This window comes from Patiria miniata, unplaced genomic scaffold (genome assembly GCF_015706575.1).
Source record: "Patiria miniata isolate m_02_andy unplaced genomic scaffold, ASM1570657v1 HiC_scaffold_30, whole genome shotgun sequence".
In the NCBI taxonomy this organism is placed as follows: Eukaryota; Metazoa; Echinodermata; class Asteroidea; order Valvatida; family Asterinidae; genus Patiria; species Patiria miniata.
The window spans coordinates 7,191,987-7,210,376 of record NW_024037070.1 but is presented as its reverse complement, the minus strand read 5'-3'; the positions used below and the strand labels follow the sequence as shown (position 1 = coordinate 7,210,376).

Sequence of the window (18,390 nt, the reverse complement as noted above, 5' to 3'; positions counted from 1 at the left end):
TTCCAGAAAACACTAGTTAATTGGTTTACTGCATATTTGGCAATGCACAGCGTAATCATACCCACACCACTTATTTGTGTGGGAGATTACATCTATGAAAAAAAATAATACAATTAAAAGTGTTTACATACAAATATTGTGACACTGTTCTTGTGAGTATCTTGTCCTTTCTGTTTTCTTTAAAATGATCACAACACCCACGTTAACCAAGATATTGTCTTCGATAGGAGTCAAGTCCATCACAAGTCTATCACAAGTCCATCAAAAGGAAAAATGTTGCAACCTGACGCCCCTTCCGCGATTGTGTACAAAGTCTATGGAGAGTCAAGACAATTTTATTTCATCAAAGTATTTCCTAACAAAATTGGAAATGTTTCTCAGTGCCAGATTCATGTCTTATCGTCATTTTTGCAATAAATGACCTTCATTGAGATGATATATGAAGACAAAAGTGACGTCAGGTTGCAACATTTTTTTCCCATCAAAATCACAAGTCCATTACTAGTCATCAAGTTATAAATGAAGTTACAAGCCTTTAAATGAACTGTGAATGGAACGGGATTCTTTAGTCATTGTACATCCCATTGCTTGTGATCTGACTTGTGATTTTGCTTGTGATTTTGCTTGTGATTGGTTTGTGATTGGCTTGTGAAGGACTTATGATTATTTGTGATTGGCTTGTGATGGACTTGTGATTGACTTGTGATTGGCTTGTGATGGACTTGCGATTGGCTTGTTATTGGCTTGCGATAGGCTTGTGATTGGCTTGTGACAGACTTCAGATTGGCTTGTGATTGGCTAGTATTTGGCTTGTGATTGGACTGGACTCCAACTCTGGCTTAGGACAAAAAATGAAAGCTCCCTCATCGTGACAAATAATTATTCATCACACCCCTAAATTCTTGATAAAAAAATGCAACAAGTTTTGTACTTTCAACACATGTAATGGTACTGACGTAAACTTTAAGCCATTAATAACTACAAAATGAGTCTGGAAGCATCTAAAGTTTTATCCCCGTCAAAAAAATGTGCAGGGTTGGCCGTGTTCCACGCTTGCACACGCAAATGTATGAGCGTGCATATGGAATTATATATACACATACCCAGGTCAGGTTCTTGTATGTTCAAGTATCTTGAAGCATTTATGGACTACTACTATGCTTTTAAAATGGAAAACAGATTATCTTTAACTGGACAAGTCTAGTTGTCTTAAGTTTATGGGCTCCATGCGCCAACGAAAGAGGGCGCCCATTTACCTAGCAACAACGTCCCATGGGCGGGACATTTCGCTGGCTGGCGCGCACCGTTCCTTGTGTGTGACGCACGTGCACCAGGGGATTTGTACAATGTACACGCAGTGGCCGCGCTTCGCGGCAAATGAATTGCAGTCAGGCAAGATGGCGTCGGTCGGTCACCCCCAACTGTACTCTCTTTGCCGGTGAGGGGGTACTTGAGAACGCAGCGAATAGGCTTGGTCCAATACTGGACTTGGATTACGAGGTTGCTATCAACACAATCCATAATCAAATCCAGCCTTGGGAACTTTGGCGGCGCTACCCAGGAAAATCCAAGCATACCTCATGCACGTGCATTAGATTGTACACATTGCGCATGCAGTGTGCTCGGAATTTCCGGGGTAGCGCTGCCTAAGTTCTGAAAGTCCGGATTTGATTGACCTTGTTGATAGTAACCTTTGCCGAGCCTGTCACAGGCCAGGTGTATTAGGGGAAATAATAAAAAAATTCAGTCTTTTACCGAGAGTTTTACAGACATTTCTATGTACATGTAGGCATTTCACACTGCTTTTTATACAATAAGTCGTTCTCACTCAGTCTTCGTTTCCTTTTTGTGGTCCACATTTTCCCCCTCAAAAAAAATACATGTCTTTATAGTCATTCAAAAGTGTAAAAAACCTTGCAATCAAAAGTGGCCACAATTTCACCGCAGTCATAATTCAGTACATTGCCATTGATTTCTCATTGTTTTTTTTCTTCAAATTCTTAAAACGATGTAATTTTCACAATTATCACCACTCGTAAAATAACGTTACGGATGTTCCATTTCGACCTGTATTTTTTTTAACTGAGCTATCCACACCCAGCATGTCAAATTTTCGACACACTGCTCATCACGAGACATCGTTCTATTGCTTTTTTTTTCTGATTCCATGACCGGCACGTTCAAATCACTGTGAGAACCAAATGGCCCAAGCAACTCCCCACTGATTCTTTCCTGAGTCTGACACTAACGCTTCTCCAGTTCCCCGCACAGGGAGGTTCCGTCGTCCTAGGACGTCCTTGGTACGTCCACGTCCATGTCCTTAGTCAACAGGTCGTCTTTGTGTAGGTAGTGCGCTATCGTGTACGGGGTCGTCACGTCACCGTTGATCAAGACGTTGGCGATGGCTGTCCATTTATCGAATGGAATGCAGGAACTCTGAAGGAAAAAACAAAACAAAAAAAACCATGGATTTAGAACAAAAATTACAACGCCCGCAGAAATATCCCAAGTGAGTTCATATCTGTGAGGCGCTCTGGCAAAATAAAACAGAACCGGGCACAGGCCGTAGTGGAGAAAAATGCAAAGAACTGTATGAGGCGATTTTAAAAAATATTTTCAGATCTACTGATATTTGTAATCGTTGATATGTCTAAGACGCATATTTTAAAGAAATACAAATGTGGTATAAAAATCATGGAATAAAAGAGTTTCTGAGGGAACACAACTGACCTATCGCCGTTTGCGAGTTAGCCACGCCCCTTAGACAACCCTATGGAATTTTTGTACACTAAGTTTTGTTTGTCGCAGATGTTGAGCGTTCCGCGTCCATTTGTATACCATATAATCGGACAATATTTCACAAGCTGCGCTGACGCGATTCTAATACGATTCTACCATGATAGGTCAATTGGTATCTTTCATGACTACAAAACTTGAAGTGTAAAGGCTTTTAAAGCACTTTTCTCAGTATTTACTTTTTTGTTGGCACGTCGATAAATGTGAACACTTCTCAAGGGAATGTCCAATTGAATTGCAACAAACAGTATTGTACGGAGAATTTTATTCTCTTTCCTAATACCAACGAACCCTCGTTTCGACCTCTGCCCAGTTCTGTCTCATTTTGCCAGAACGCCTCACATATTACTGGAAGAAATTTCACTTCCAGTCAGTCAGTTAATTTATCGAGGATTTTAAAAAGCTGCTATCCGAGCAGTGACACCTGTGGCATTGGCATACAGGACGCCGCCATTTTTCACAACAGCTTTTCGATGACATTATCGCTCCATTTGGAGTTGGCGTGTTCGCAGGGCCTAGCTAACAAACGCAAATACCTTCACGTGACTGGAAGGCACCCCAGTGTTTTGAGTTTTTTTTCCGTACCTTCTCAAGCTGGGAGGAATCTTTGTCTTTATGAAGGTAATGGTCTCTCCAGAAGAACACTAGCTCCCTGGACATGAAAAAACAAAAAAAACATGTAAATCGACGCAGGAATTTTGCACAGGGGGCCACTGTATCGTCTCGTTACCCGTGTTGAAATCACCGCGGGTCCACAATACGTAGGACCGAGTCCCATTGAACGTGGGCGGTCAAGGCATGACATCTGCACTTCCAGGGCCCATGCAATGTAATCTTTTCAATGCAATCATTAAAAATGCATCTTTGAGTCCCATTTAACCTTCTTTTCAATTTACGTTTTGCCATTTACGAGGGTATTTTGGTGCCTTTCGGGGTTTTATGCCAATACAAATTTCTATATTTGTGAGCAAAATGTGATGTCATTTCAGGCAGAAACCTCAATGTTACAGCTAAATCAGCACCAAGAGTTGCCGGAGTTTTGGATATTTTGCTGTAGTAAATTTTCTTTTCTTTGATGATTTGTTGTGTTGGTATACGGCAGTAAGCCAATGAGCAACCCTTTCTCACAAATGTTTTCAATGAGCAAAATTTAGGGTTCACAATTTGAACAGAAAACTGCTCAGGTAGTACACACGCTCTCCGGGCTCCTTCGACCAATAGAAATACCAAAATGCATGTGCGCCTCATCTTTAAGAACGCGTGCAGCATGCGCGTGAGCGTGACACCACCACAGTAAAAGCTTCTAATTCTGGTCTCCGGATTCCACTTTAGCCCGAGACAGACCTGAAGTTCTGGAGTAGGAATCCGGGCTTGAGCTGGCTCTGTTCTTCGTTCCTCAGCTCCGACAGATACTCTGGCAGCTCACAGGAGCGCTGGGCAAACATCAAGAAGATGATGGTGGTGTTCAGACAACTCACGTTTTCCTGTTGAAGGTCATCAGCATAGAGTAAAGATCAATGTTAATTTAAGCGGCGTTAGTGTGGGGTTTTCCACACATGGTTCCAGGACCGTACTACAGTTTGTAGTACACGTTACGATAGGGGTCCAGATTTGATCAACTATTTGCTGTCTATCAAATTTAAGGTTGTAAAGTGGTAAGAAGACAGCAAACAGCTGTTACTTGAGCTTGCTGACTACTCTTGTTGACAGGATTATCTATGCCCAGTGGTGAGGCAGGCTAGACTCACTATATGGGTTTTGTCACACAAAAATGTGGTTCTTGTCAGAGGGCTGGAGTTTGGCTGGGATTTTCAGGTCCATAGTTCAACTCTGGTTAAAGGGGATCTCATATCTTTAGTTGGCTATGTGCGAATGAGAAACTTGTGAAATATTCAACTTCTTGACCAAAAATATTCGGTTTAGATACAAAAAAGACAAATTTAGTAAATTTTGTCAACGTTTTTTTATGAATATGAAAGGAATAGGCCTGGGACCTAATGACGTCACGTTTTGTTTACATGTGCGCTTTTCTATGTGGCAGACGGTCCCTACTTTGTCTGGCATCCCGACTTTGCACCCATAGGAAAGCGCTTATGTAAACAAAGCCATTACGTCATTAGGTCTTAGGTCTATTCTCGGGGAGACAAATGAAAAATAGGAAAACAATTAATAAAATCCCCCTGTTGGATTTTGTAGGTTCAAGGAGGAATAGGGTTTTGTCATATTGAATTCCATCCCATTCAATTCTTTTTAGTCGCTGCACCTACCTGGGTGAGGATTTCTACATGGACTGTGTTGATGAGCTTGATGAGGAATTTAATTCTCATGTCCCTTTTGCGGATGAACTGGAGAAGGCGGCAACTCCTCATGGCATACTCTGGAATACGGGCGATAAAAAATATTGTGGAAACAACTTCAGCAAAAGTTCAGACTTTACTTCGGCAAGATTTGTACAGTGAATGTACTTTGTTGCTGAATCTGTGATGAAGTACGAGAAGGTTGGCTTGTGAAGTTTTTTTTCTCGCAAGCCCATGAACAATAATGAGTATATATACAGCGCTTAGAAAATTACATCAGTGAACGGCTAAAAACCCCATATCAAATGTACATCTCCCTGATGCCAAATTCCATCATATGAAAAGTGCTTGGTTGCGGGACCCACTGCTATATCAGATTCGAACCAGCTAGCTGACCTGGCAAGCTCGATAGTCGAGTGGCAAGACGTCTGCACTAGTAAGCAGGAGGTCGTGGGTTCGAGTCCCACCCGAGGATAAATTCAAAATTGTGAACTTTTCTTTCATCAAAGTGTCTATCATCCAAAGCTGTATTCAAGCTAATGCACGCACATGAGGAATACTCGAACTTTTTTAGGTAGCGCAGCCAAATTTCCCAAGACTGAATTTGATTCATCTTGTTGATAGCAGGCATAAGAACACAAAATTGCAAAAAAGAAACCCAGGAAATCTGTTGATTTTCAAGCATTTAGGCAGCCTCTATACAAAACATTTGTTGTCATGCATCTTTGAAATACAATACTTTATCAAAAAGAGGGTTTTGGGGAGAAAGTTACTGTAAGCCCTTAATCCTAATACTTGGTAACTACAACCTGTCATTTTACCGTAGTTTTCTGGCTGTTCCCTCTGGAAGTGATCCAGCGTCAGTATCAGGCATCGGACAAACATGTTGGAATCCACAATGTTCTCTGTCACCAACTTCAAGAAAGAATCCAACTAAAATCAAATAATAAAAAAAAATCATGATTTTCCCAAAACCACGTTTTTTCTTTTGAAAACCCTGCTATTTGGGCCAATGAAACATTTGAAAGACAATCTCAGCTCCCTGGGGAGTATACAGCTCGATGCTGCCATTTCGGCGCAAAGCAGCTAAAATCAACCACAATAACCATCTCTGCCCTCACAGATACCCATTTACTCCTGGGTGGGGAGAAGCAATGAGTGACAAAGTGCCTTGCCCAAGGGCACATGCACCATAACCCCAGGCTGGACTCGAACCCACAACCTGCAGAATTACCCGCAGATCACGAGTTCAATGCTCCGAACCATGAGGCCAAGGCCCTTCAAACAAACAAAACTTCTAATACTTCTAATTCTATTACTCTTTATATTTTTATGTATCTAGGGTCCCAGTTCATTTAAAACCAATGGAGCTACCATTGTTATGTACAAAATAAATCAACAAATTAATAAATAAACAGATGTGACCCTTGCATACCTTTTCTTGAGTGTCGATGAACTTGTTGAATCGCTTGAAGGCGATGTGGTTGAACTTCATGAGCTCGGCCAGCAGGTCAAAGTTGCTCTGCAGCACCTCCTTGGACTTGGTGCCGATGCCGTTGATGTTGGTCAGGATGACTTCCAGGAGACCCTTCCGGAGTAAGAAGGTCTGGTCAGCGAAGGAGGTCTTGCCTCTCAGGAAGCTCTCAATGGATCTCGACATCCAGAATCTAGGAGGTGGGGGAAAACAAGAAGGCTTAACCCATTAATCTCGTAGCACCCAAGACGGCCAGTGTTGTTGAAGTCGAGCACATTTCCAAGAGTACAAGTACAAGGTCTTTGCCATGAGTTACTTTACCTAATACAAGGCAATATTTTCCATGAGTACAAGTACCTTTTGACAAACCAACTGATGCTGGATAAAATTAGAAGACTGAAGCTCTGGCTGGTTTTGTCCAAAAACAATTTTGCAGAATTCAGGATGCTACTTGCTTTACGCATTGATACTTGGGCAGGCATCCAGCATATACCACTGTTTATTGTACAGGCTTGACTCCAATTACTTAGGGCCTTGACATTGTCAATCCACAAGATATCAGAGGAGGATTTCAATATGTTACACTGGCTAATGAACTCATAAGAGCATTGAAAACTGATTATGTAAAAATAAAAGTCAGCAAACCCAGTGGAGGATTTCGAAGGGTCCAGGCAAGGGCATCCAGCCACAAAGAGTGGAAGATTTTGCAGGATTCAGGTGCAATGAGGGAGGCAATGATAGTAAAGTGTCTTGCCCAAGAACACAAGCACCGTGGTTCACTATCAGGGTTCGAACCTATGAACCACGGCACATGAGTCAAACACCATAACAATCGGACCACGGTGCTCCACATTTGCAAGGAGATGCCCATGGAGTGAGAACTCTACCTGAATGGCGATTCAGCGGGCTCCTTCTTGAGTACGTCAACAAGTTTGGTTAAGATTCCTTTAGCCCCCGTACACAACAAAGACCTGGTGGAAAAAAGAAACCAAAGACGTTCAGATGATTACCTGAAACATTAACCCTAACCTTCCTCAATCCTTCAAAGTCCCGTGGGCGGTTTTGGAGGATTGAGGCTGAATGCAACATACAATTTTGGAGGATTTTGTTGGATTGAGGGCATCCTTCCTCAATCCTTCAAAGTCCTGTAGGCGGTTTTGGAGGATTGAGGCTGAATGCAACACACAATTTTGGAGGATTTTGGAGGATTAAGGGCACACGCACATTGAGTATCAGTTGATTTTGGAGGATCGAGGCTGAATGGTGCTTGAAGAAGAGGAGGATTTTGGAGGATTTTGGAGGATTGAGGATGATTGCAATATAGGATTTTGAAGGATTGAGGGCACATGCACATTCAGTATTGGTTGGTTTTGGAGGATTGAGGCTGAATGGCGTTTGAAGAAAAGCAGGATTTTGGAGGATTGAGGATGAATGCATTTGAGTGGCAAGGGCTGATGGAGGATTTTGAAGGATTGAGGCAGTGGGTATCCTTCATTTGAACATAAGTGCAAACCAATTTGGAGGATTGAGGATGGTTCCTAGCAAAAAGGGCCTAGGGGTTAGGGTTAACCCTCCTTCTCTTCTGCACTCGACAAGCCTCGACAATCAAATTACAGTCTGGCACCCTGACTTACCTATCCATGTCTTTGACTGCATCTAACGGCGGGAGGTTGGCACTGCTGGATATTCACGAATCAAGTTACAGTCTGGCACCCTGACTTACCTGTCAATGTCTCTGACTGCATCTAACGGTGGGAGGCTGGCACTGCTGGATATTAACGAATCAAGTTACAGTCTGGCACCCTGACTTACCTGTCAATGTCTCTGACTGCATCTAACGGTGGGAGGCTGGCACTGCTGGATATTCTGTTCAAGTCATTGATCTCGTTTCTTGTAAGGATGAGGTACTTATTCCTTCAAAAAGTGAGAAAAAAAACACACAAAAAGTTGTAAACTGTTGTTAATGTAAATTAATTCACTGACTGGCTTGCACATACAACTGGCTGCCATCAACAATAAAGGCCACAATGAAGAGATTTGACCACAGCAAAACCCACAAATTCAGGCAACTTTTGATGAAGAAACACAAAGAGTTCCAGCTCTGCGTTAAAAGAGTTCAAAGAGTTCTAGCGCTCGTATTTTGCAGGTGAAACGCAAGATGTAGCAGTATTCAAGGTCACCCTATCTATCCAACCCCTTCAACAGGTATTGACTATTGTGTGGTTTAATCCATGGGGGTTCTGGTAGTTGGTGACCAGTCTGTACATTTGCTATGGGAGAGGAAGTCAAAATATTTTTTGAGGGTTGTGACAGTTCTATCAGTAGGAGGGTTCTAGAATGTGTCCTGAAGTTACAAAATCTTATATCAGATGTAACAGGGACGTGCAAAAATTGGGATGCCCTAATTCAGGCATGCAACTGGAATTTAGAAAAAAACGGGGAAATTCAAAACCACACACGACTTTGTACAGTGTTTTTCAATTTGTATGGCATTCATGAGAAGTGAAAAACGAGGAAATCAGCAGATCCAGGGAAAAATTGCATGCCTGCTAATTTATTGAATGACCCTAATACAATGCGGTACAGGTGCAGATGTTTTTAAGTCTTCAGAATGATTCTGACACCAGGGATGAGATCCAGGGCAAAGCACGAAACTGTTACTGGGACAACACTCACTCATTCTGATCACAGAAGCTGTGGACGAGCCTGAGGAACTGCACTTTGAGGGCGACCTCCGGGCTGCAGTCGCAGTTCTCGTTCAGTCCGTGCATGGGCTGGGACCTCAGGTTGCACCTCCAGATGACCTTGTCGAAGAGGACATTCAGACCGGCCATTAGCTTGTACTTGGAGAGCATCTCGTGGATCTGGTCAGGCACGACGGGGGGACAAGATTGGAGGGAAATATAAGTTGTTTGTTTTATCCGCTCCATTCACAAGTACCCCCTCACCGGCAAAGAAAGTACAGTTGGGGGTGACCTCAAAATGCACATTTTCATAGGAGGGTTAACCTAATCGATTGTTCTCATTTTTTTCTTCCAATTCTTAGTTATTATGCGGGCTTTAATTAGTTCTTTAGATACAAGATGCTCATAATACTTTTTTAAATAAAATATGTTCACAGGCATTCTTTAGTCTTTGTAAATACAAGGTCCCACCGTTTTTCCAAAATTGCGATTCTGTTTAAACATGTGAGAGAATTTGCCTGATGTCCGGAGTGGCTGGAGACACTGAACAGGTATGAATGGCGCTTCATTCCGTACCTTTGTTCGTTGTTTACCCGTCAGCAGTAGACATAACACATACAACACCTCCACTTTGTAGACCAGCTCATGCATGGTCTTGAGCGATTGGGGGATGGGCGCCGACAGGTCGTTCAGGGGCAGACTCAGAAAGACTTCCTCGTCGTTGGATACCTCAGCCAGTGCATCAAAGGCCAGGGAGCTGTCCAGCCACGTCACCCAGCCTTCGATCTCATTGAACAGGCCTGGCATGTTGCTGGTCGAAGGCGTGTCTGTTAGGGAGGTTGTGAAAAATATCGGAGTGAAATTGGAAAAATAGCAAAGACAGTGTATCTCGCAGAGCCAGCCCCTTTAACTACACATATGATAATAATAATATATAATAATAATAATCGGCATTTAAGAATGCTGTTATTAGTAAACTAAATCACAGCGCTTACAATATTATTATTACCCCTGATCATTGGGCCAATTAAACATTCCGAATACCATCTCAGCTCCCTGGGGAGTATACAGCCTGATGCTGTCTGTTAAGCGCAAGCAAGCTTATTCAATCACAATAACCATCTCTGCCCTCACAGTAACCCATTTACTCCTGGGTGGAGAGAAGCAATGAGTGACAAAGTGCCTTGCCCAAGGGCACACGCACCATGACCCCTGGCTGGACTCGAACCCACAACCTGCAGCTTTACTCGCAGACCACAAATCCAATGCCCTTAACCATGAGGCCACAGCACTCCACATCGTATCCTTCAGACCCCAAACAGTTTTTCAAACCACAGAATTGCCATGTGAAGGTTAAAACTCTTCCATTTTGGTCAGCGGGGGTAATCCAGGCAATCCCTATGTGAACAGCGCAATTGTACACAAGCCTATGTAAATGTGCACACAAGTACAGTGGGTTTTCCGGCCAATTCATATCCACCCCACTAGGGCCAGGAAAGTGACACCCCCTCTGGTGGATGTACCATGGTCCAAACTAGGATCTAGTGATAGATGACCTCGGGCATGTCTACCATGTGGCTAGGCAATATAAAACATAGAAATGTGAGTAGTCTTGATTCTACGCTGACTCCGGAAAGTACAAATGTGAAGCTGGGACCCTATTAGCGAAAACAAGCAAGGGACATAACTGGTGCTCTGTGGTAAAAGCTAAATAAAAACATGTCAACACTTACCTATCCTCTTGCATGCAATCTGCACTAACTTCATCACAAAGTTTGGAAGCCCAACGAGAATTTCTAGGGGAAAACAAGACAAGGCAATCATTGTAAACCTGATCAAATGATTCTATTGATTCTGGATGGCGAAGATGTTCAGAGAATGTGCTGTAGTGGTAACGTAATGGAATCGAAAACTAAAACCACTACACATGCATCATGTACAGTAAGTACATGTAACAAGCGGCACCAGACTAATGTACATTATGGCGTAGGATGCTACATCACAAACATGAATAGGCAAGGCCTTGTCAAGCTGGTCTCAAACCAGTGTAAGTCAGGATACCAGGCTGGCCCTGACCTCTGGGTCAAACGCTTCAATCTTCTGTACTGGCCTGTTCAAAATCAAGGGCTCTGATGTTGTTTTGCTTTTGTGCACAATAAATCTGCCCTGTGAGTAGACTGATTCCGAGGTTGGTACAAACCTTGGTTCAAATCTGAGACCGGGACACCCGTCCTGTTCCTGTTCGCCCTGTCCTGCGCGACGAGGTTTGGCTGTTCATCTCTGCTCTCGGTGTCCGACACGGCGATGGACAGGACCCGACAGAAGTTAGCTACTTGCTCCTCATCAAAGCTGTCGACCAGGGCATCTAGCTTGGCTGTTCAGTTTATTTGACAGTGGGAAAAAAGAAGAAGGCATTGATAAATAAGTAAGATTTGAGGCTTTGCATGGTGGAGATACTAAATAATGAAAAGTTTGCGGAAACACCATGTGCGAATAATTTCTTAACTAAGAGAATGGTTCTGAAAAGAACCTGAGGTATAAACTCGACGTTCCGGTCAGTATGCTCGGAACGTCGAGTTTATACCTCTGGTTCTTTTCAGAACCATTCTCTTAGTTGAGAAATTATTCGCACATGGTGTTTCCGCAAACTTTTCATTATTTAGCATTGATAAATCATCTGAATTTCTAATCTTTTCAAATGAAGCACAAAGGTTCAGCCCGAGTAAGTTTCTGATTATTTTTAACACAAACTCTCTGACAGCATCAGGTATACAGTGTTTAGTTGTATAGTTTCAAGTTTTAAACCCCGTATTTCAATTTAATTTTTTTTAACCACTCAATACTCCAAGGTGTGCACTGGAGTGTAAATTGTTCCACAGGTTGTGCACAATGGCCAATTGAAGTTCAAGATCAACACACGGTCCACCTCCACAGACTTCACAGATTTTAAGTGTGTGCAAAAGGCACGGGGGATTAGCGTGTTTAGACGTCACCCGGAGGCGAGGCGAGGCAATCTTGACGGTTTAAACTGCCAGCCGTGCCTGTGTGTATAAAAACAGCCTGTGTGTGTTATCACGTCCTCCGACACGAACTGGTTAAATAGCCAAAAGAGGTCAGGAAAAAGTTTGCAGTTTCTCTGAAATGCAGAATACCTTTAATAATATTTCTATATTTTATTACCCGGTTCAAAACGATCATACACAACTTCAAAACAGTTACAGCTACAGACCTCAGAATTTCATGGATACATGTGACTATGTATCAATGGTACACAGTGACAACACATTGGCCATTTCACCCATATGAACACAATGATCAAAATAGCATGAATTTGATGACCCCACCCATATGAATCACTCAGCCCCGCCCACACTTACGTATCTTATCCAATGATATCATAGTCTGTTTGACACCCAGAATGTCCTCCAAGAGAGTGGCGGCCTTGAGGAAGCAGGACTTCTCCGACATGAGGTTGAAGAGATTAAAGATGAGATCCTCTCTGTCTGACAAGGGGCCGGCAATGTCTGGACCCATCTGTCAAACATCAAGGTGTAATGTCATTAGACTAAATAGAGAGTCTATGTCAGGAATTTTACATTTTTGGGTAGTCTGAGTATCAACCATTATCCATTGAGCCAAGTCTCCTGTATAACGTCTGATATGTCACAGCATGCAGATCTCGTGCCTCAGCCAATCGGAATTGACTTTACTAAATTGTGACGTCATTTCATTCCCAAATCAGGACTAAACAAGTGATAGGTCAATTCGAATGCAGTGTTTTGTAATACAACAACAGCCGGGTGCGTGTCGCGTAACATAATACAGAGCGCGTGACCATAGCCTTTGTTGCTGTGTCTAGGGTATTTTTTTATCGATGTCTATGACGCGAAAACGGTGAATGACTGAAGAACCGATCTAGAAAGCGCCCACTGATTGGTCAAAATCTAGAGGTCAAGATGTGGTTGTTTTGCATAATTAATCAGCGAATCTGCTCAAATGTTACAGACCATGGCTTTCACCATGGCCTATTACATAGACTATATTTTGTGTGGCTCCCGACACATGAAAAAACAAAAACAACCTTTTTTATTACCGCCGACCCTATCAGAAACTCCATTCACAAAAACAATTAACAAATGAAAAAAAAATTATGAAAACTAAATTCAGGCTCTGTGTTACTTGAAAGGCTATGGAAAATGAATACCAGATTCAACGCAATGTACGGTGTATAGCAACCAGTGGAATCAATCCCACTAAAAACATGAGAGGATGTTGCGTCTCATCATCTTACTAGTATGTCAAGGCTGCCACGACAGCCAAAACATTAGTGAGCTGCTTGGTGCAAATATAATCTAAGTCAACTACATCTTGCCAAAAACGGCTGTATTATTTTATTCAGTGAAATCAACTCATGATAAACTCGTTGCAATAAACAAAACTAGAGACAATATGCACTTGGCATCATTTAATTTAGACATCTATACGGGTGCATCTCCAATTTTTTTTTCAGATTTATTTTTTTGACTGACCGATTCTTGCTTCTGAGGCCAAAAACTATGAGAATCATAGAAATATAAAGGGACGCCCTTACGTAAAATGACCAAGTATCTACTTACACACAAGCACATGTAATGCAGGACATCCAGTACTTGGTATGATAACCTTGTCCTCAGCTCCGACTCTGGAAAATGTAAAATCAAAAAGAGACTGTCAAATTTTGATCCTTTTCCCTTGAGGTTGGACTGATCAAGAGTTCACTGTATTTGGTGCTAGTCCTTTCTTCAATTTGAGCAAGGTTTTTCATGAAATAGTTGTTTTTTTCCCCAGATAATTTCCTACGTGCCTTTAAATATACTTGTCACACCTACCTGCTTTAAATGACTTTGAATTCCCTGGCTTCAGTACGGGGTAATATTGTGGTAACAATAGCAGCTGTACCATGACCTGCCAATGACAATGACATACATGTACAATCAAATTAAAGGGAAAATACAACATTTGCAAACATAAAAAAAACAACTACCAAATCATTTTGAAATACCTTGCTGGACTGTTAGTGAATGACAGTGTAAAGCATCCTTTAAAATCATGGCACCTGGTATACTGTCATTTTCAAGAAAAGTGGTATTTTTGTATCAATTTCCAACGCTGGTCGGCCGACCAGCATTGGAAAAAACTGGCTTTTTTTCAAATACTGGCCCCAATTGACCATCGCACTTGTTTGCAATCGATTACACACCTATGAACGGGTACAAGACAGCTAGACTGGTTCCCTGACCTTACAATTCCCCAATGTATGTAAACTGCTGTTTCCTCTTATATGGAGTCAGGGAACCAGACTACGGGAAAATGATTGTTTTTCTTGGTTTTTATAGCATTTTTGAACCCAAAACCTCAAAAAAGTCAGTGTAACTATATTTTCTATATATATTCAACCCCCTAATTCCATCCATTTCTGAAAATTATAGCAAAAGCAAATGATGTATATTCCCTTTAAACACTGAAGGCTGCATATGTAACAGTGGCAGCTCATAGTCACACATTTACTATCAGAGCAAAGACCATTGAAATTGATTATAGTTGCCAACAATTGAATCTCACGGACATTGATTGCGTCATAAAGCGCATGCGCAGTCGACTAGGGCATGGGTAACCTGTGCACTAATCTACTATGCATTCGTAGTTACGCTCTGCGCGCCTGGTAAACAGCAAAACTAGCGACTGACACGTGATGGTAAATGTAGTATAGTCCCAGTGAGAATTGGGTCTCAATCATGAATATGAGGTAAAATAATGCGCAATCATACAGATGGATAAACTTTTTTTACCTCCACTCCGCCAAACAGATAGACAACTTCAGCATGAATGACTCGACTCTCTCTGGTCTGACCACTCATGCTGGGGTACTCCTGAGAACCATCCGAGTTGAGTAACTTCTTCAAGAACTGTAGGGTGGAGGTGAAGGGGGGAACAATGTACATGTAGTTTGACCGTATAAGCCCAGTCAGCACATAAATGAATCCCCTAGTCTTCTGCACGTCACAACCCTTCAAGGTTTGCAAAACCAATTTCGCCCGTGGAGTTAGCTCCCACGCTCAAATTCCTCTGAGGTAATCTTCTGTGGAATATGGATATCCCTTCAAATGCCTGTACAATTCTTTCGTGTGGCTAAGTTCACTGCACAAATCCACTAGTGCAATTTGTTGCATTTAGCAGGGTTCTTACTTCAGCCAAGTTGCATTTTGTTGCATTTGGCATGGTGCCAAGAGAAAACCTGTTGGGGTTTGGGTTTAGACATATTGGTCTGAATAGTGACTTCCCACTTGGATGTTTGAATCCATGAAATAGGACGTTACACACCTTGCAGCTCCTATTCGTTGTCTCGGGAATTCATGTACTCGCTTAAAATGTCACTACTCTAGAGGCCCTTACCTTGAGCTTGCTAATGCAGCGTATATACTGTTCGTTAGTCGTCTTCTGTCTATCCAGCAGATTTCGGGCGCATTCATATAAACCATTGATGATGACTGGGATCTCCTCTCCATGCTCTAGGCCGAGTCGGTTATCACAGTCTACAAGAATAGGCTTGGGAATCTGAAACGGCAAGACAGAAGAAAAACTAAAATTACAACAGGGGTCAGACAAATCAAAATCAATCTCAATTTCAAGATTTCAGTAGGCAGTAGGAATAAGACCCACCGATGGTGGGAAACTTCTCTCAAGCAGGGTTTGACTTAAGCGGTAGCCCGCTAGCCAAATGCTAGTCAAAACAGCGGCGGGTTAGTCAAACTATTCCTTAAGTAGCCCATGGAGGATTCTTATTCTTCCATGAGTAGCCCGATTGGCGGGTCAAAAATGATAGGGTTAAACACGTCAAAGATGAAAGGACAGGAAGAAATATTCAAATCATTAAATTCAAAAAGCAAACCTGTATCAATTTGTGTCTAATTTTATTAACTGTTTAGGGTTAAATTTTTCGACCTGTTTATTAAAAACACTGACAAGATTGCCTCAGGATACACCTTTTAGATGTATGCACATTGTTGTTTATGAGACACTCTATAAAAGGAAAACATGTGGGCTAGTGAAAATGCCCGCAGAGTTAAGAGTCGTTTCAGTAGCCTGGCTGGCTAGTGAAAAAAAAAAGTTAAGGTCGAACCCTGCCAAGTGTTTTTGATACATTTATTTAAGCTGTGACTAGGCCCAAAAACAATGTTTGGTTTCTAGTAAAATTGCCCAAAAATTGAAGGGTCGGTCGGTCGGGGTTTTTGGAATTTGCACAAGTGAGGAAGGTTAGTAAATCACTCTAGCAAGTTAGGATTAAAAGCAGAAAATGATATTATTAGTTACTTTTAGGACCCCTCTATTTTTTTTGGATCGCTCAACGTTTTTGTAACTTCATTCCAAATTTACTGTTTCAGCATCAGAAAGTCTTTTTTGTCATTTTGAAAAGGACTTACAGAAGTGGAGATATTTCACTTTATTGAAGACAATACTGGTGACTTTTTATGGACAAAAATGAAGTAGGTAATCTTATTACTGTATTTTCTCTCTGTAGACATGGCACACTGTCCATGTTTAAACTGACCAATAAGCGACCGCCACATGACGTCACGCGTCACTGACACAGCGCGATCTGCTCTTGCATGCTGCGCTTTACTCATGTTGGATATGCACAACCATCTTTTCCGTACTCAAAACATTGATCAGAAACTATACATATCTCCATCTGGCTAACACTAACAGTCACAGATATCGGAATAAATATAATGAAAGTTCCTGAAATGAAGCTCAAACTGGTCTAATTTTGCTTGTTAATAGTAATACCGACATTCAGTTGAATACACAATCTCTATCACCCGTTATTTTCATCACAATTTCTAATCTATGTTGACATCGCACACATTGCAAATGGGCGATCATGGGGATCGATGTGAACCTCACACACAAAAGTTTATCGGAGATTCCTGAATTAAAATAAGGAAATGCGGTAGGCCTAGATCTTAGGTTTTTAACCAAGCATAAATGTACGGAAACAGGAAAAAGGTAGTCAGAACTTTCTGTCGTGATTCACACACAGACATGACAGACATGACACTTGACAGAGGTCATGGAGGTATACCTACGCACCACTCACGTACGACATATGGACTGGATGGAGCACATCGGGCAAATTGCATCGCATTTTTACTTTTAGAGATATCTTCAGAGCTGATTGTCTGATTGCAGTGATTTTTGGATGGTTTAACCCAAAGATATAAGGAATTATGACATGTACATTTCATTGTTGTAACCTGTGTAGTTTTTAAGTTACGACGAGTTTATAAAATTGGCCGTCATCATGTCGAGGTTTGTTTTTTTTTGAAGGGGAAAAATCATGAGACAAAAGTTTTTGTTCATAATTAGCCAAGGCCTATTACTACTACCAATCTTAGTAAAAAAAATTCATCTTGTTATTATAGATAACGAAATATTAACATCCACGACGACTTTAATTATGTAAACATGGTAAAACTGAATATTTTCACGAAATAGCTGCAACATGTACGGAGGGCAGGCATACCTCTACAACGCATCTGATTGGCGCTTCTCCAAGTTGAGCGCTACGTATCTTCTCAAAATATTCCTTCTTTTCCGGTCTTCCATGATGTCACCACCGAGAGTGTAGCCACTGCATGTACTGAGGGTAGGTTAAATAGTTCAGCACGGCCTACGTAGTACAGGAAAGGGGTTAAAAAGGTATTTGAATGTCGGAAATGGTTTCAATAATTCAATGAATAGACAAAGATCATACGGCCGCCGCCCGCTCGTAGTGGAAGTGCGCCCCCTCGTGGTTAGACGACGATTCGATTTTTTTTTTTATTTTTCAACATTTATTAGGGCCTATAGAGACTGTTAAATTTGTTCCCTTTTAAAAAAAATCTAATCTCTGCAATGAAGTGGAAGGAAAATGGGCAACACAGCGAAAAATCCATGTACGAAAGGTGGAGGACAACTTTGTGGCCATTTTTCGGTTCGGGCGATGCTGCATTTAACCTAAAGAATGCATTAATGTTAATCCTTTCCTGACGCCACTTTTTTCATCATATTAAATTTTTATCTCAATGAAGGTCAGTCATTGCAAAGTTTTTGAAAAGAC

At 41.7% G+C, this 18,390-nt stretch overlaps 1 protein-coding gene across 1 annotated transcript; it reads right to left on the bottom strand.

The window, feature by feature from the left end:
• Positions 1-1,780: 1,780 nt before the first annotated feature.
• LOC119739202 (short transient receptor potential channel 4-associated protein-like) lies at positions 1,781-18,076 on the bottom strand. The gene is given in 19 exon segments (XM_038214047.1): positions 1,781-2,436; positions 3,382-3,448; positions 4,141-4,280; positions 5,064-5,173; positions 5,915-6,026; positions 6,529-6,760; positions 7,455-7,538; positions 8,380-8,481; positions 9,244-9,431; positions 9,828-10,078; positions 10,985-11,047; positions 11,452-11,625; positions 12,629-12,785; positions 13,868-13,932; positions 14,120-14,195; positions 15,080-15,196; positions 15,684-15,845; positions 17,815-17,867; positions 17,870-18,076. Coding segments are annotated over 19 exon segments (2,331 nt in total). The 5' UTR covers positions 17,898-18,076; the 3' UTR covers positions 1,781-2,286.
• Positions 18,077-18,390: the final 314 nt, after the last annotated feature.